Consider the following 20,228-nt stretch of genomic DNA (forward strand, 5'->3'; position numbering starts at 1 on the left):
GTTTCTGCGTGGTATGTTCCGCAAAAATGTTGACAGTAGTAAGTATTAATGCATCTAAATATCCAGAATAAAATAATTCATAGTTTATTTCCTAATTCATTTTTAAATCAACCTAATCCTAAGATATTATATGCTTAGGAAACGCCAATTCCATGGCACAGGATAAAATGTACTAACATTAACACCGCTAGAAAAGACAGTATGGCGGTATCATTAAGAGAAAACTGCATACCTGCAATAATAGGAAATGTAGCCGATGTTATTGTCAGGATAAGCGAACAGCTCTATCTCTTTGGCTCCATATGTTTAAAAAAATCAGTGTGTTTGGACATTATCCCAAAAATTGTTGGCTGAAGTTCCTAGATGCAAACTTGGTTCACTATTTTCATCCCTACAGGTGTAAGGATAAAAAGTGGTAACGAAAGGAGAGTGTCAACGTGCATTATAGTAAGTTTAGATTTTCTGAACGTGGGTTATGGTCTGTTTAATCCATTGCTTGACGTTTTGTGTAGCTAAAAACAACCACATTGGATTGCTTTCGTGATGCCAACCACAGCAACACCTGAGATGAAACTGCTGTTCTGATACCTCTTCCTTAGCATGTGCCAGTAGCAAAACAACAAGCTAAGACAGAAATTGAGAAATTTAATTATACTGAAATGTCCACCACCGATTTGGTACAGAATTCTGGCAGAATGTGAGTGGAAATTGTTTGCATTATAACAAATGCTTAAAATTAATCTTTTTCTAACTATAGCATCTATCAGGTCCATGATGAATTGAAAGACAAAGATTTCCGCTATGAGATGAGTTTGGTTGGCAAAGAAACAAATGGAGTACACCGTCTAAATTAAACATTTCGGAAATCTTTTATGACGACATCGCAGCTAAATATGAGATCGGACGAAGCATACATATGTGGGACCTTAAGTCATATTTGAAAATATTCCGACTCAATTGGATAGAGCAACGTACACGTTTCAATTTTTATTAAAGTATACATTGCTAAATACATATGTTTTCAAACCAGAATTTGTGCATTATTGACAATGTTGTAAGGTATCACCTTTTTATTAAACGCATTTAACGTGAACATCAGACTAAAATTGCTATTGCAGCCATGAAACAGTATAAATTGAGTCTGAATAAAAGTTGCAGTTCTATTAACAAGATGCAGTCGCAAAAGAAGTTTAAAACGCATTGCTAATTATACATTTTTACCGTTAAAAATATCATTTATAGATGGACTCAAATATCGATTACAATTTAATCAATAATCAAATTTATGTCTATGCATTTTATTAAAATTAACTATTATATACATTTGCATTAAAACAATATGTGTACATTGACTAATATTGAAACTTAATATTAGGAAACATTCAAAATAAAAAAATTTTGTTTATAATACAAGAAGCAGCCAAACTCCGATCTAAAAATGCATTAGGAAGTCTGTCATTTGTATGCTCTCTCAATATAACAAATATTAAAAATACACTCCCAATAGCGTACAACAATAAGAAAGGTCAACCACGTTTTGATGAAGCCCACAACACTAACATATCTGCCACAGAAGAATATCCATGCGGCCAACTTTACCATGGAACTTTACAACTGGAATCTTTGTAGCGCATAAAATTTAATGCAGTCGCTACATGCGAATGGCAATTGTCACAGAAGAGATTGTGCATTCGTGTGCCATAAAGCACGGAAGCTTTAGATACTGCTTCGTCCCACATTAAAGATCATCCCTCAACATTATTTGGACTTAAACGTAAATAACGGGTAGGTCTCGCAAATCCCATGTTGTCTTCCGATACAAAATATGGTCCAATGAAATCTCTTATAATGCCATTTGACATGCAAATACTAAAAAATGCTGTTTGATACCTCTCTGCTAGGGATATTTAGAACAAATCTACTTCGCCATAGTTAGCCAAAATAACACGGCTGAGGTTCCATAATAAAAGGCTAACCGTACTCTGAACTTATCTTATTCCGTATAATTCACAGTGCATCCAATATATTGAGATTCCATTCATAATGTTTTCCATCAGATCCTTGTCTGCAATGAGATATTTTTACGTGCATAAATACCCACTTTACCATGAATAAATATAGCACTGACCTGTATCCGCAAATTCCTGGCACACCATTTTAAACGGCCTTTTGTTCTCTTACACCATCTGCTGATCTATTTATTCGAAGTTAGCCGTGAAGTCTATAACTTCAAAAATATGTGTTTTATGTTTGTTTATCAGAAAGTAAAAAACATAAATATTAATTGACAATTAACGAAAAGAACAACATGTATTAAACTTCATATTGTTTTTGACACTAGTATTACGGGTAAATCTAATCAGCTGGGACTTGCTTTTACCTGCATTATTGTACCATGATTTATAACGGTAAATAAAAATTTCTAAAAACAAACATTGTTGTCATTGTTTTAGAGTGTTTACTTGCATATGACAACGAAAAAAACAATAAAACGAAATGTCAAAAATTTGACTTTTGGCCAAAGAATTCGAATTTGGAACCTTAGTGCATTGGTATGGAGGAAGTTTCGGGGTATACTCCAAGAAGTAGCAACCACTAGCATTACGGGTTTTACGTCAAAAAAAGTGTCAACGTTTGGCGATTTTTTCAATAAATCTGCTGCCAAAAAGGCAGAATGTAATCAAGAGGTCATTTCTTTTTTGTACAATGAAAAAGTCAACGGTTTGAGAGAGAGGGTTTGAAATTTTCTTCACTGATGGGTCAGTGATTGGCGACGTCACAGGCGCCGCTTACTATCATTTGGACTCCGATACCACCGAATCATTTTACGTCAACAAGAGATTCTGCTCAATGACTGCGGAACTGCTAGCCTGCTTGCGGGCTGTACTTTTTGCAGAAGGTAGGAACATCAGAAAATTGGCCATACTTACAGACAGCTTGAGTGGGCTGCAAGCTTTGAACAGCAACAAACATAAACATTTTCTGATTGATCATCTTATGCGATGGATAGACTCCTCGACAGAACAGGTTGAATTTCATTACATTCCAGGTCATTCGAACATAGTCAATAATGAAAAGGTGGACAGGGCTGCCAAAAGGGCTAGTATAGATGGGACAGAATTGGCAATTCAGTGGCCGATAGGGGACGCCATCAACGCAGTGGCAAAGTTGATTTGGGAAGAATGGGGGAGTCAATACAATGAAACAGCAAGTGATAGTAACTCACAGTTTTACAAAATTTTCCCAAATATATCCAGAACACCTTGGTTCAAGAAATCTAACCTCAGTGCTGAAAAGCAGAAATTAATTAATAGACTTCTGTGCGGTCACTGTTTTTGCAAAGATACCCTGGCAAAAATGAACGTAACTTATAATAATCTTTGTGATGTTTGTGAGGTGGAGGAGACAGCCTCTCACATTATTTTTAATTGCATCAAATATGATAATACGAGGAGATCCTTTCAACTACTTCACGATTTCTTCACTATCGAAGATCTCGTAGCTTCCAAGGGCTTAGATAGTCTGATCATCGTAGCGGATTTCTTGCAGAAAGCCAATGTTGAGCTTTAACAGCACGCAATTCTTATTTTTGGAGACACGACCATAATGAACACCTAAGGAGAATCAATTAACGCTGTTTAATCATACTAAATGCTGACTCATTAGATGGATTTAATCCTGATTCACAAACGTGCTCTTCGCAGAAGAAGGTCACGTTGTCATCGTATGGCTATATGCCTTAACATACTTATCTTAATTTCACTTCAGAACTCAACGCACGTCGTAATTCGAATTAGAAGGAAAGCAGACACACGTAGTCAGTCTACACACTTAGTCGTGGATCTTTACCATTTTTATTTGGCTTTATGGTGGTAGCGGTGTGATCCAAGGGTTGAAGGAGGAGTTAAAAGCCAAAAAAAAAAAAAAAAAACTTAAGTTTTTGTGGCATATTATACAGGTTCTCGGGCGAGACCCTGTATTAGCATAAACAAGTAAGAAAAGCGTTAAGTTCGGTCGGGCCGAACATTTTATACCCTCCACCACAAATTTCAGCCATTTTGGTGGATTAATGTGGCCACAACCTTCAAAATACCGAAATTCGGAAGGTACCGTTCTATGGGGGCTATATGATGGCGTGGACCTATACCTACAAATTTCTGGGGGAATGTTTTATACGCCTAAAGAAGACTAAATACCAAATTTCAGACATATCGGTGTGATAATGAGGCTAAAACGTTCAAAATATCGAAAATCGGGAGATATTGTATTATGGGGGCTATATCAACACGTGGACCTATATAAACATTTTATGGTAGAAATGTTTCTTAGCCTCTGGAAACACAAAATACAAAGTTACAACCGATTCTTTTGTCAAATGGTTCTAATACATTCAAAATATATTAAAATGACGCGTACTTTATAAGGGGTCTTATGTGGGGACTATACCAAAACGTGGACCTATATAACCCAACTTTGGTAGGAATGTTTTCTGGCCTCTGAAGACACAAAATAACAAATTACAACCAATTCTGTGGTCAAATGGGTCTAATACATTAAAAATATATTAAAATGACGCGTACTTTATATGGGGCTTTATGTGGGGGCTATACCAAAACGTGGACCTATATAACCCAACTTTGGTAAGAATATTTTTTGGCCTCTGGAGACACAAAGTACCAAATTACAAACAATTCGGTGGTAAAATGGGCCAAATATCTTAAAAATTCCTTAAAACGACGACGCGTCACGCGTCATTTTGTATGGGGGCTATACGAAAGCGTGGACCTACATAGCCCGCTTTCAATACCAAAAGTCCTACGTAAATATAACATATTTTCCCAAAATTTCATCAACCTACGTCAATCCGTTCGGACGCTAGAGTGATTTCCACAGACGGACAGACAGACGGACGGACATGGCTATATCGATGTAGAATTGCACGCTGATCAAGAATATATATACTTTGTGGGGTCTACAATGATTATTTCGAGTAGTTACAAACGTAGTGACAAACTTAATATACCCCCATCCTATGGTGGAGGGTATAAAAAGTTGGTAATTTATATGGTTTAGTCCAGAGACCTTGTTCTGAATTGTCCATGGTTCCTGGATCAAACCGATGTGTACTTTACCTGTGTTAATTTGCTCCATCAGTGCCATGGTTGCCGTCTCGCTCCGATGGAGGTTTATCTGGATGACTCCGATCATTGGTCCTCCAGTAAACGGGATTCTTGGGAAGTGCTGATTTCAATGTCGGCTCCCTGTAAGTTGTTGCTTGGAGGTGAAGCCTCCTCGCTGTTATTTTTGGCTTCCTCGTCTACGCCGATGCTCGCCTTTCCCGTTTTGAAGCGGACAGCGTTTGAAACGTAATAGGCCATGCCCTTTGTCTTTGTCAAACTGGACATGGAGAGTTTGTCAATTCCGACCACAAGGAGAGTACCATCTTCATGCTCCTCCCTGTGGAAGACCTCCCATCTCTTCACATCCAAGGTCCTGTTCTGACGACCAAAGACCTCGAGCATGCGTTCCGTCTCGAACTTGCTGCCCCAACCTCGGACAAAAACAGATGCCTTAGTAAGTTGAGGAATTTGGTCTTTCCTCACCAGCTTGAGTTTGCCGCATTCCCATGGAGGTCTTATACTACTGACAATATCCTTGAGGGCGGCAACGTTTGCATGCTGGGCAAATTGGTAAACAATCATGTCCCATTTGACCCCGCTGCTGACAATTTGAATTGGATATCCTCCCTGCATTAGGTGATCCAAAATTTAGTTATTGACCTCATCTTCAATGGCTTGAATTTGGTCCTTGGGTAGCTTGCCGCAACCTCTACTGGTGTCGATCACTGCATAGCAGAGCTCGTCCCTGTAGCATTTCTTTGCTACCTTGGCGTAAGATGGCGGCTCTTTACCAGTTTCGGCAGCCCTCTTCCGCTTGGTCCGGGATTTCTTTACGGAAACCCCTTGTTTTGCAGTCGATTCCGCGGCCGGGCACACCTTTTTCATGTTCGAGCTCACTTTGTCGCCCTCTGCCAAGGGATTCTCGGAACAGCCTCCCTTGCGAGGTTCTTGACGCGGCTTGCTCGAATCATTTGAAGGTGTGGAGCTCTTTTTCTTTTTTGTTGGCTTTGCAGTGTTCTGCTCTTCAGGAAATCTGATCCTCTTCCCAGCTTCCGAGGAAGTTGAGGGAGTGTTCCTGACCTGTTTGGGAGCATCTTGCAGAATTGCCTCTTTGCTTGCCTGTTGCTTCTTGAGCTTGCGCCGTTGAGCCCCAGACAGCTGCTTTTTGTGTGTTGTGAGGTTTTCAAAGCCCTTACCCACATCATCTAACATCTTGTGGATCTCCACCTTTTTGCGGTTTTCCACGATGGTTTTATTTGTTTGGAATTCGGAGTCTGAATCACTACCTGTATCTGAAGGCTGGGTCGAGCATGAGCTTCCCCTGAGTTCCTTAACTTCCTCCTCCCTGTAATTGCCCTTCGGCTGTGTGCTTGTCGCATTACCTTCGACCACAGATGCCAAGGCACCCACATCTGTGGGAGAGATTTGCTTACGATCGCATGATGACGACGGGGTGTGACTCGTAGGCAGATCAACAACCCCCGCCGGTACTGGGTTTATTAAGCCCTGCACCGTAACTTTATCAACTTTTCATATTTCATTTCATTTATTTGATATCAATACAAAGAACAAAAGAAATTCATTTAACAAAAGAAATTCAATAATGTAGATGTATGTATATTTATTTTTCATTTGTATTTAATGAAAATGAATCAAATGGAAATAATTCAAAAAATTACTTATTATTATTTTATTTCTTGGTGTTTGCTGCAACATTTGATGTTGATGGATTTGCGTCACCACTACCACTTTGATTTTTTTGATCATTATTTTTTTGATTTTTTTGATCATTATTCGGATTTTCAAGTTGTTGTTCCTCCTTTTTCTTGTTTTGGGGTTTGTTATACGGATGGAACCGTTTGTTGTTGTTGTTGTTTAGGGAATTTGCTAAATCTTGGGCGTCCTCCATCCGCCCAACGAAATATGTTATATTTAGGGTGTTAAAATGGTTGTGGGTATTTCCGCCCTTAAAAAAAAGAAAAATTTTTTGAAGATCATATTGTAGAAGATCATAAAAGTATAAAAAAGAAAAAATGAAAAGAACTCCTTCCTTTGGGGTGCACCTGGCGGAAAAATTTGGCAATTTTGCCACAGGTGGCCTTGTCCCGGAAATGTATACTTCCTAGAAAGTTCCACAGAAACTCTAACTTGGCCTTAAGTTACACATATTTCCTTAGCTCGGGACAAAAGTTGTACACCTTTGGAATCATATATCATACGTCAAATTCCAGGTGCACCCTAAAGGAAAGATAAGTATATATACTTACAGACATGTTGATTTAAATTAAAAAAAATCCAGTGTGGTTACAACTTTGCTCCGACTTCGTTCAATATTCAGGTTCAAATGAAAATTTTTCTAAAGCGCCTTTTTCTGCGAAACGAGCAAACGACGCACATAATTTTTATCGATTTTCAGAGCCTCTCTTGGAGAAGGGTTTGTGGGAAATTGAGCCTTCAGGGGCTTGTGGGGTTGATGATGACGTTGAACTCAATCTGACCTCTGCGCGTCATTGGTTTGAGAGAAAGTTTTTTGAGATCAGGATTTCTCCTGAGCATGTGAGGGTATCTCCTTTCGAATGTTCTAACCACTTTGAGACTAATCATAGGTGTCGAGTCCGATACTGAGCCAGTCTTCTCAGGCCTCGACATTTTTTATTTAATTTGGAATTCATCTCCTTTGACTCCACATCCTTCAACTTCTAGGGGTGTCCTGCTGGTGTGTAGGCAGCACATTTTCCTTCGAAGAAGCTGTTGAAATAAAAAGGGATGAACCACTCATGGGTGATTGTTCCATTAGGGCCATTGGGGTTGACTTTGAACTCATCCTGATTTCTGCATCATTGGTATAGAACAGAGTTTGTTGAGATCAGAATTTCTCTGGGCAAGTGAGCGTATGCAATTCGAAGGTGTTGAGGTCAAAAGGCCTGAATCAATCATGAGAGATTGAGCCTTTAGAGCAATGTGGTGCTTTGATATTGTTAAAGTTACGAAGTTTTTCGGCAATTCACACCCACACGACCCGAACGCAACGAAAGAGCACACAAATGTTTTGATTTGTTTTGCAGCATGCGTGCATACAACGTTACTAACACACTGTCAAAAGTTGCAAATGTGTATTGAGAATTTTATGTGCCCTCTTCTTGGTCGGCTGTGCTTTAGAGCAAACCCGTTCGTTGGTATTGATATGGTTACGAAGTTTTTCGGCAAATCACACACACGCGACCCGAACGCAAAGTAAAAGAGCAAATGTTTTGATTTTTTTACTTCAGTTTTGTACTGAATGTCATGCAAGCAGGTTGATGCCGCTTTATTTGTTTTTTTTTTTTGGGTACACTGAAAAGATTTTGCAGTTGTACAGCAAATATGTGGAGGGAAGAATTTGAAAATGATTTTTTGTTTTGTATTAATATTTTTAATGACGCAGAATGCCTCGTCTGTAATGCAACAATAAAAAATGTATATCCATCTTACCTTAGGCGTCATTATAATACGCATACAAAATATCATTTAATGACGGGAAATGTGCGAAAAAAATAATATGAGTGGATAATTTTCACTGTGAGGTAGAAATCGATGTTTAACAATTTTTATTTTTTTATCTAAATTTACCCGAATTTCGTTAATTTTATTATATTTAAGTTAAGACCCTAATGTACAAATATAAAAAGAACGAAATCGCTATCATAAATCAACTCTTAGCAATCACAGTTTTAATAAAAGAAACTGAAGTGGATACTTTTGACTGTGATTCACTGTATATTATTTTTAATTATATGGTTTGTTCCAGTACTGCAAGAATCTACTAATTTTTACTATTTTATCCGATAACATAAAGGAAAAAATGTTATCGTAGTAAAAAATAGTAGCTTCTTGCAGGTTCTGGAACAAAGCATTAGTCATACAAAGCGAACGCGCCAACAATATATTTTTTCTATTTGAAAATTTTGCCTTTTTAGGCGAAGATCATTTTTAGTATTAATTTTTTTTAATTTATTAATCGAGCTTTTTTATGATCTATAATGCAAATGAAAAAGGAAAGCCAACGATTCGAACCCACACACCCACCACTATGTTTGGCTCTGAACGCTAACACGCCGTGACAACTTTTTTCCTGTGTTTTTCATTTCATACTCAATATGAAAATCATCACCCTGTTCTGTTCTGTCAGTGTAATTTTACCCACACATAAACAATTTAAGCGCTCGCTCTTCTTGGTCGGCTTTGCTTTAGAGCAGCGATGACCACAGAAATACAACCAAAGCGAAGACATGTATGAACGTATGAGTGAAATAAAAAATAATTTAAAAAAAATTAAGTTTCAGTGTTTTATTTAGAAATGCACTTAAAACTAAAAAATAATTTGTCGCTTAGCCTCAATAAATATATTCTTTCTCATGATAGAATCTCTCAAATAAAACGCTTGTATTTAAATTATGAATGGTGGCAAAATTAAACGGCAAGCGTTTTATCTTAGAGACTCTATCATGAGAAAGAATATATGTATTTATTGAGGCTAAGCGACAAATTATTTTTTAGTTTTAAGTGCATTTCTAAATAAAACACTGAAACTTAATTTTTTTAAATTATTTTTTATTTTTAACTTTTTAGTAAATACATTTTTTTGACCACTGAGAACCCCAAATGCCGAATTACAGTCAATTTGAGCAGAAAATGTAGATTAAAATGCTTGAAATTGGGTGGTACAGTTGTATGGATGCTATATTAAACCTTGACCTACGTCCACAATTTTTAGTGGGGAAGTTCCTGGACTATTGAGAACTCCAAATGCCAAGTTACAGCAAATTCGGGCTAAAAATGAAGACAAAATCCTCAAAATACTAGAAGTCGGGTGGAACCGTTATATGGAGGCTATACTAAAAAAATGGACCCATGTTGGTTTTGGTTTCATATTCATGTATTGTCATCTAAATCTGAAAAATGTGCAAAGTGTTAGTTCGATTGGTCAACTGCAACCGTGCTAAAAATCAGTTACCAGATTTTAAAAGGGGTCAAGTTAGACACCGTAAAAACACTGTAAGAATGGACCAATATTAGTTTTGATTTCATATTCATGTATTGTCATCCAAATCTGAAAAGTGTGCAAAGTTTAAGTACGATTGGTCACCTGCAACTGCGTGAAAAACGAGTTACCAGATTTGAAAAGCAAAATACCGGAAATCGGGTGGTACCGTTATATGGGGGCTATAGGAAACAATGGACCCATATTTGTTTTGGTTTCATATTCATGTATTGTCATCTAAATCTGAAAAATTTGCAAAGTGTTAGTTCGATTGGTCAACTGCAACCGTGCTAAAATTCAGTTACCAGATTTTAAAAGGGTGTCAAGTTAGACACCGTAAAAACACTGTAAGAATGGACCAATATTAGTTTTGATTTCAGATTCATGTATTGTCATCCAAATCTAAAAAGTGTGCAAATTTTAAGTTCGATTGGTAAACTGCAACTATGTGAAAAATTAGTTACCAGATTTGAAAAGCAAATTAGATAAAACAGTGTAAAAATGGACCAATATTGGTTTTGATTTCATATTCGTGTATTGTCATCCAAATCTGAGAAGTGTGCAAAGTTTTAGTTCGATTGGTCAACTGCAACCGTGTTAAAAATGAGTTACCAGATTTGAACTAAACACACACCAAGGCAAGTTAAATAAAACACTGTAAAAAGCAACAACCACATTATGTTTTTGTTTGTTTTCATTAATTTACACTGTACGTGAGAGAGAGAGGCAAATTCAAAAACAACTCAGTGGGCGCCCTCACTATACGATCTAAGCAAAGAAGCTCGTCCCTGCTTTAGAGATTGGCCTCTGCGGTCATTGTTGTGTGAGAGAGAGAGTGTATGTGGAGATCAGGATTTCTCTCGGCCAATTGAAGTTATGTATCTCATTTCAATTTTGCTCACCGCCTTAAGATTAATCACAGGTGTAGGAACCGGTGATGAGTCAATCTTTACAGCCTTCAACATCCCTGATATGTTGTTGCTGGTTTATCTCCTTAAACTTCACATTATCCACTCCGAGGGTTGTCTTGCGGTGTGTTGGCAGATCCTCCCTTTGATGGGCTAAGGTCAAAAGGGATTAATTACTCATGGAAAATTGAACATTTAGGGGCTTTTGGGTTTGATGACTCAATGTGGTCTCTATGGTCATTGATATGAGAACGAGTTTTTTGAGATCGGGATTTTTCCTTGGTATGTGAGGCCAAAAACACAATCAACGTTTAAGTGAAGATTTGCGTCATTTATGGTAAAAGTATAAAGGGCAAAGTGCAGCCAAATTTGAATTTTTCATTATTCTTTTACCAGAAATCACACAAAACTTTACTCAAATTTTGATTGTGTTTTCGGCTGAGGGTATCTCCTTCTGAATTTAAATTAGTTAGAATTATAGTTGTCGAGATCGGTACTGAGTCAGTCTTTTCAGCCATCGACATTTTTGATTTATTTAAGGTTTGACTTCACATCCATCAACTTGGAGGTGTCCTGTCGGTGTGCTTTGAACTCAATACCAGAAAGAAAATTCAAATAATATTATTTTAAAATGTTTGTCTTCTCTTTTTATTTATTTTCTTTTTCATATACAAAAACGGTGTTATTTATTTTTATTATTAAAATTGTCTTCATGCTTCGCTGTCATTATAAAATAATGCTCTTTTGTTTCTTTGTTCTTTGCGTTATTGTTGTTTTTGATGTTTGTTTTTTAAGTATTAAAGTACATTTATTTCTACAATATATTTAAATAATGAATTACTTTTAAGTATTACAAAAATAACACAACATATTTATTTTAGTTATTTTTTGTTTAACTAAAAATTAAAACGATATTTCTTTTTTCTTGCATTCACTTGATTTTCTTTTTCTTCCTTTAAAAGCTATAAATTGCGGTGTCTCTAAGTCCCGGTCCTCGCTAGAGTGAATTTCATTAAAAGATTTCAGCAATTTCATGATTTTACTCTATTATGGAACTCGATCTACAAACGCACCATATCATGACATTTTTAATGAAATTCCCGCTAGTGTGGACAAATGATTAATGAAATGTGTGTGTGTGTGTTTGTAACAATAATTACTGAGGAAAGGAAAAAGTATATTTCTAAAAAAGGAGGAGACTATATAATAACTACAATTAAGTCTAGAGGAAACAATTACAAGGAGGGATTGTTGAAAATTAAAAAAAAAAACAAAGACAGTCTAAAATATTAAGGCTTTTTAAATATTACTTTTTTATTTTTAATTAAAAGTTATTTCAATAATTCTAACAACAAAAAATCACAAGCTTTATAGTTAACAAAATGTGTTTTATAGGAAAACGTCTGTGTATACGTAATTTTGTTTAAAGGAGAAACCCAAAAATATTGGTGGTACGGATATTGGTATGTGGATATGTATCCAATGCTTATAATGAATATATTTTATATATTACTTACAACCAAAATAGGTAAACAACTAAAAATTGTGTATGAAAAGCTACAATTGATTTGTAATTTTGTAATAGAATCATCTCATTATTAGTGTTATTACAAACTTTTTGTTTTACTACAGAACTGAAAGTTTACTGGCCTCAAACAGTTTTCTCACTTTTATTTTACTAGCCTTTAATAACTAATCCTAAAAACGGTGGAAACTCTAGACTTTTATCAGAACCTAGTTAAAAAATATTCAAATAAAAGTGATTCTAAACGAAGAAAACATTTTTTGATCGACAAATTAAACTCTTTTATTAAAAACATCTTTTATCAAAATTAATGCCCAAAATAAGCTTTAATTTAAGTATAATTTTAATTTAATTTTTTTTAAAGCCTACAACTTAAATGAAGAGTTTTTTTTTCGAATAATGGTATATGTTTTATTTTGCTAAGGAATCATGGAAAGAAGTTTAAAATATAAAATTTTTAGGATGACTATTTTGGATTGCACTATTCTTTTTTGATTTTTATTTCATATTTACAATTGTTATGGCCCATGTTTTTGTTGTATAATACAAATCACCCGTAATATATACATACATGTTTAAATTCTACACAAAATTCCTTGAAAAACTTGTGAGTGTTGGAAGGACATGCCAAAACAAAACACAGTGTTGATATACATATGTTGTTTTACACGCGGAATTAAAAATTAAAATTTTGTTAAAAAATTTAGGCTGAAATTGGATTTGGTGATCCTTGAATAGTGGTAGATATTAATAGATCAACAATAAGAGAAAAACAAGGGAGTTTGCATTAGTCGGCCAATGAAAATACCACAAGGAACTAAAACAGTGTTATTGTCCCCGTTGAATACATAGATAGTTGTTAAGTGCTAGTATGTATTTCATGGATTATATGGAAATAGGACTTTACATAATGTTGAAGGGCCGGAATTGTATCAGAAATTGACGATGCTGGGTCAGTCTTCCCATTCCCCTACATCCAGGATTTATTTTGAGACTGATTCATCTCCTTTGTCTACATACCCTTCAACTTCGCGGAGTGTCCTAACGGTGTCGAGGCAGAGCTTTCCTTCCCAGCAAAATTTTATGGAAGTGGTTCCATGAGATGCCATGATTTCACTGGATCTTTTGCATTGGTTAAAATGAAGTTGTGAAAGATCCGATCTTTTCATCAGCATTTGAACCCATTCAAATGAAGTCGTGAAAGATCCGATCTTTTAATCAGAATTTGAACCCATTCAAAGGAAGTCATGATAGATCCGATATTTTGATCTGCATTTAACCCATTCCATCGATCCAATAGAGATGAATTTTGTGCTTTAATTTATACACATGTGCCATGGCAAGTTCTTGCACAGAGCTATAAGATTATTTTGATTTCAAATACATATGTATGCATGTACATACTTAATTAAATATAGAAATTATTCTGTAGAATAATAATGACTTGGCGCCATAACAAGAATATACATAACGGAAACTATATCTCTGTCTCCGAATTATTGTGAATCAACAGAGAAATATTACTGCAGTTACTGATGTTGCTAAAAATTAATAAATCTCACAATCACTATACAGCTACAACAACTTGGAAAGGACATAGAGTTTTAAAAAGGAGTTATTATACAACAAAAAAAAAAATTAAAATCAATAAAATGTATGTATGTACAATTGGCAATATATAAAAGTGTATATAATTGATAATAGTGTATATAAATGTATGTGTTCTCTTTATATATTGTATTTTGTAAAGCGTTTCATTTTGTTATGTTGCTCGAAATTTGAAAGCTGTAAAATTTGCATTATCTCGCTCTCTCTCTCGCTCTCATTTTTCAACTTCTGCTCTCTCACAATATCTGTATTTGCATTATCATCTTTTTACTTGTGAGGTTTTAGAAAAACCTATTCTGACAAAAATTTTTAAATTTGAATTGATACTACAACTGAAGCCATTAGCAGTACATGCTACAAATCTTCTTATTATCAATCAGAGTTGTAGTTGAAGGTAGTTAGTTGATTCTTTTCTAGAGAATATTTAAAAATTTAGAAATGGAGTCGCATTTCCATTTCTTGATGTTTAAAAAAATATTTGGTTTCATTATCATCATCATTAGTGTTTTTTATCATAAATACTTCGCCATTCTTTAGCTGTGCATCTTCTTAATAATTATTGCTATAAGTTTCCTTGGCAAATTTTGTTGTACTTATCCTTTAGTTTGTTTGCATGGCAATTTTTCTTTATGTTTGCTGGACAATCAATATCTTTAATTGTCATGAATTTGCATTTCCAACTCAACATCGGTTAAATTTACTTCACGTATTGAGTTTATAAACATATAACGAGAAAAATAAATATACAGCCAACGGAACCATTTCATTTGCGATTGGTGTTTTTTCATTGCATTGCGAACAATTGAGGATTCTTGCCAGCTTAAAATACACCTAGAAGGAATGGGATTAGAAAAGGGGTTTTTATAATTTTTTATTTGTAAAATTTTGAAATGTTCTTTTGTTAATAAATTGCTACCGCGAATTTTTCCTACTTACCAATATCTTGACATAAAACATGTACAAATTATATCAAAAATTGATAAGTATTTGCGCACTATGTTAATGGAGTCCAATGTATAAAATTTACAATCTGAAAATTCAAAAGAAATAATGGAATTAACAGAAATCCAAACATATCAATTCAAGTATTTTTTAAACATATAAATTAAATTTTTAATTGAATATCCTTCTTAATTGTGCGCTGTTAACACGCGCAGTTCTATCATCTATGCTCCAAGTCGAAGATAAACACCATGAACTAGACATTTAAACGACAACATTATCAACATTAGCATATCCGACAATGCACTGTTTCAGTTCTAAGACTGTCACAGACATCTACAAACAGACTACAATTATTGTTGTAAATATTATAGTAAGGGTATTCCGATAACCAGAATAATGCTTTATTGTATACTTTTCCCTCGACAACTTAATGAAAAACCAGCGAAACGATACAGAGAAACCAGAACCTGATAACTGAAATAATACACGAAGAACATATTTGCGTTGCTACAACAACCAAATATTAAACCATCCCGCGGTAGCGGATTCTCCGATACCGGACTGACCCGGAAACAAACAACACCCATGTTCCGGCCAGCGGATCCCACTTCAGTATACACGTTTATGTTATATATTTCCAGATTATTTTGGTTCGTGCCGGGCGGAGGAAAATCCATAACCAACTTGGATGTGCTCAGTTTGTCACCACACTCAAATTTCGGTAATATGCATCTGGACTCGTCCATACGATTGACTATGTTGCTGCATGCTGCGTGAACACAGCCCCCAGTGAATCGTCGTCAGATTACGCGACTTCTTCGCACTCCCCCCAACAGCAACCACACGCGCAATTTAACACCAACCGTTGTTGTTCCAATCCAGAAAATGCATCCTTTTTGCAATTTAATTGCAATGGACTCCGAGGTTAGATCGAGGAAATATTGTACTTCATGAGTCGGAAACCAAGCTCAACAACAACTGCAGCTTGCAGCGTTGTGGTGGTTACAACGTACTCAGGAAAGATCGCACGAGAAGTGGAAGTGGGGAAATAGCTTTCCTATTGCACCGGTCTGTTCAATACAGACATATCTCTCTTGAGCGTGATGACCCGTACATGGAATGTATGGGTGTACGTCGCATTAGTCGATGACTCAACCAGAGCTAGCCGTGATGGTGACGCTTGATTTATCAAAAGCCTTTGATGCTGTTAAGCACTCCACGCTGTTTGAGGACATCGAGCAGACTACCTTCCGGCCAAGTTTGAAACATTGGATAACCAATTATGTATATGTGTGGACGACAGTCGTACGTGGAATTCAGGAACAAGAATTTCAAAACCACGTCGAATGAAATATGAAGTTCCTCAATGTGGAGTGATATCTCCGGAACGATTTAACCTTTACCTCTCCTGTATTCCACCCCCTCCAGACGCCATTGAAATCGTAACGCATGCGGATGATTGTACGATCTTCGCGTAAAGTACCTTCCCTGAAGGCATTAGTGAACGGGTGAACTTCTATTTGACTGATCGTAGCACCTTTTTCCACCAGAGGAATATGCAAATACCTGCAATAGTTGCCTCCACATGTCTTCATTGGACCATCTACATGAGGAGACAAAGCGTTGTTCCTTACTTTTTTAATAGCAAAAGTAGCAAAAGAGAGAACTGTCAAAATTGCTCTCACGTAACAAGTGTTGCACAAAAAAAAACATGGCTTCTTGAAAAATAACAACAAACAAAATAAATGTAACTGTTTTTTATTTTTATTTCACTGGTTTAATTTTTTTATTTGATTTGATTTCTTTTTATTTTGCTTTGACAGTGCGCATTGTTTTCTTGTTTCTTTTGCCTTAATTGTCTCAAATTAATGTCAGTTTGACAGATTTTCCACTTTTTACAACGCGAAATTTGTCGAGCAGAAAGTAGTAAAAGAGAAACCAATTTCGACATGCTCTCTCTTAAACTTTGCTTCTCTCTTTGCTGCTCTCTTGGGGGTTAAGGAAGGCTTTTCTAGTTAAAAATGGTAAAACTGGTAAAGCTTTAAGAAACTTTAACGTAAAGAAACAAAGCTAAATTCTTCTAGTACAACAATACAATGCTATGCTTTCGTTGCAGTACTTGCTTGGGCATTACCGTGAGAGCCATCCTAATCACCATATGGAGGAGGGATCTTCCAACGTCCCACATTACAAGAGAGAACCAATATATCAACAAATCTATCAATCAGGTTTAAATAGCATTCACACAGATGCCATAAACAACTATCGTGTGAATGCGGTCCTCGGAGAACATCCCCCATCTATCGCAGCTGAAGAACAACAGCTGGCCGAATCCCTACAGATCAAGGATCGATGACACCGTGCAAAACATCTGCCCAGTATGCGGCACACGTCCGCACGACACACTGCAACTTTTCAACAGCCCTCCCAATCCTCATACTCAACTAACTCCAGTAGAGCAGAGATTACATCCCATCGAAACAGCCACATTCCTACAACGGGAGATATACCCAGAGCCTGATTAAGCAGAACACGAACTTACAAACATATAATAAACACTTTTACAACAACAATGTCCCGGAAATTTCTTTCCTCCATTCATTTTTACCCTCAATTTCAACAAACAATCCAGGTATCAGGTTGAATACAACAAACGCGTGAAGCTGTCACTGTGTATAGCGGCTGCGCATCTGACAACCTAAGGTTAGATGCCCTCGAAGGAAGTTTGCGAGATATGGGGTTCAAAGTTACGTAAGTACCTTGGATTTGATTTCATTGGTTTGAGATAAGTCTCATTAGACTATTAGTCCATTGAATCGTTCAACTTACCTTTTGGTAACAAATTGGTTAGACATAAGGACGCAGCAGCATAATATACAGCACAATGATTTGGATGTTGACTAACACCGTCACGATCAAATGTGAAAAGGGCCTGAATACTTAGCGTTTCAACTGTGTGCAAAATAATGCTTGCCACAGCATCTGTTTTCCAGTCAACATTTGGATCATCGGGTAAGTTGGTTGCATTGACTAGTATAATATTGCCCTGAGGTAGGCCCAGATGGGTGCAAGCTTGCCATAGCTCTTCACGACGTTTGGAGGACTGTTTTTCATAATTGCCTAGAAATGGAAAACAAACAAATTACAATCCTTAACCACAACTACAAACATGTATGTATGTGCTACTCACCATTCGACAAACACAGCAAATATACTTCACACTGTTTTTGACGCGTTAACGAATATATTAACGGACCAAAGAACATACACTCATCATCGGGATGTGAGGTAACAAATAATACCCTTTTGGCAGCATATAAAGTTGGCCATGGCAGTCGCAACTGACCTAGTCCCTTGTACCGGAAGATTAATGTATAAATAGCTAGGCATACTAGAAAGTATGCTATCGAAGCGTAAGCTAAGTGCTCCAGGGCTTCAGTAGATTTATCCAACAATCGTAGATAGACAGTTTTTGGATGGAGTGCAGCAAGTGTTGACTGCAAAACACTGAGCCCTGTCGAATCTCCGATTAACTGGTTACGTTGCTGTTGATAAGCACTGTAGATGGTGGTATTAATAACGGAACCAATCAATGAATTCAACCAGGACACATTCATTTCATTGCAAATGGACCGTTGTGGTAGTAGCTTTCAGAGATCGTAGAAAGGCAGCAATGAAAACAGCTGATTTCAATACTAAGTTAAACGACGGGCGGCGTGACCAATAAACACAATTTTAGCCAATACAAGGGGTCGACGTAGTTGCGGAGCACTATTTTATTCTTAGCAAAAAGAACACATCAAACGAATTGTTGTCATGAATAAATATGAAATTGGCTACTTCGTACTCGCTTTATTTACAAAGTTATATTTTTATGAGACCATTAAATTTTGTGCTTCCTCTTTAGACTTGCAATTTTCGTTCGATATGTTTTACAGCCTGGTCCCCTCGATCTGTTTGGTTGATTTTTTTTATTTAGTCCTCATTTGTCCACTTTTATTCTTATTTGACAATTGTATGTGTCAATTAATGAATTTGGTTTGACATTTTGTTTTGCTTCTATTTTTCATTTTTGTAGTCAGCTGATTTATACACTGAGACAAAATGTCAAGGCAGTAGGTCCATCAGGCATGCCACAGAAACGAATTCCGATAGAAAGTGGAATTGATTCCGTATTTAGCTTCTTCAGAAACCGAAAAACGAAAAATTCTTTCGGAATGAAACCACTTTTGGTTTATCAAGTGGAATTGTATTTTTTTGATAACATGTCACATTCCAAAAGCACTTAAATATAATAAAAATATTGTTTTATTAACAAAACCACATTTAATTTCATATTTTTTTATCATTTTATTGAAAAAATTCGCAAATGTCCATTATTTCTCAATCAACAAAACCGCATAATTGCCACATAATTTTTTTCGTCAAAATCACGTTTTTCTTCGAACAAAGCATGGTACAATAATACAGGTGGCATTATCATGCCAGCTGATGGTAACATAATGTGTCAATTGCATTCAATTGATGTCAAATATTGACATCTTATGTTACCAACAATTGCCGATGCGGCTACCTGTGTGTTTGTACCATGGAACAAATATTTATTGCATGGTACAAATACACAGGTAGCCGCATCGGCAATTGTTGGCAACATAAGATGTCAAAATTTGACATCAATTCAATGCAATTGACACATTTTGTTACCATCAGCTGGCATGATAATGCTACCTGTATTATTGTACCATGATTTATTGTTTCTAACATGGTACAATAATACAGGTAGCATTATCATGCCAGCTGATGGTAACATAATGTGTCAATTGCATTGAATTGATGTCAAATTTTGACATCTTATGTTGCCAACAATTGCCGATGCGGCTACCTGTGTATTTGTACCATGGTTTCTAAAAACTAAACAATCTGGCATTACGAGTGATAACTTAAAACAAACATATGGTCTGTTCCCGTACTTTATAAAGTTGTAAAAGTCGTAAACGATTTTCATATAAATTTTGTGTACGGGAACGCAAAATGTGTAAATGTGGTAAAAATTGTAAAAACTTTTTAGTTCTGGAACAGAGCTATAAAGAAGAACAAAACAT

General features: G+C 36.1%; 1 protein-coding gene across 1 annotated transcript; it reads right to left on the bottom strand.

The window, feature by feature from the left end:
* Positions 1-11,672: 11,672 nt before the first annotated feature.
* Positions 11,673-19,145, bottom strand: PIG-L (phosphatidylinositol glycan anchor biosynthesis class L). The gene is made up of 4 exons (XM_073987987.1): positions 18,317-19,145; positions 17,956-18,246; positions 15,118-15,211; positions 11,673-15,012 (listed from the first exon to the last, which is right to left on the bottom strand). Exons 1-4 carry the CDS (start codon positions 18,741-18,743, stop codon positions 14,835-14,837), a joined length of 990 nt encoding a protein of 329 aa, XP_073844088.1. The 5' UTR covers positions 18,744-19,145; the 3' UTR covers positions 11,673-14,834.
* Between the last annotated feature and the right edge of the window lie 1,083 nt (positions 19,146-20,228).

The sequence above is a fragment of the Musca autumnalis genome, unplaced genomic scaffold (genome assembly GCF_047663935.1).
Source record: "Musca autumnalis isolate F117 unplaced genomic scaffold, ASM4766393v1 scaffold_1, whole genome shotgun sequence".
Classification (NCBI taxonomy): domain Eukaryota; kingdom Metazoa; phylum Arthropoda; class Insecta; order Diptera; family Muscidae; genus Musca; species Musca autumnalis.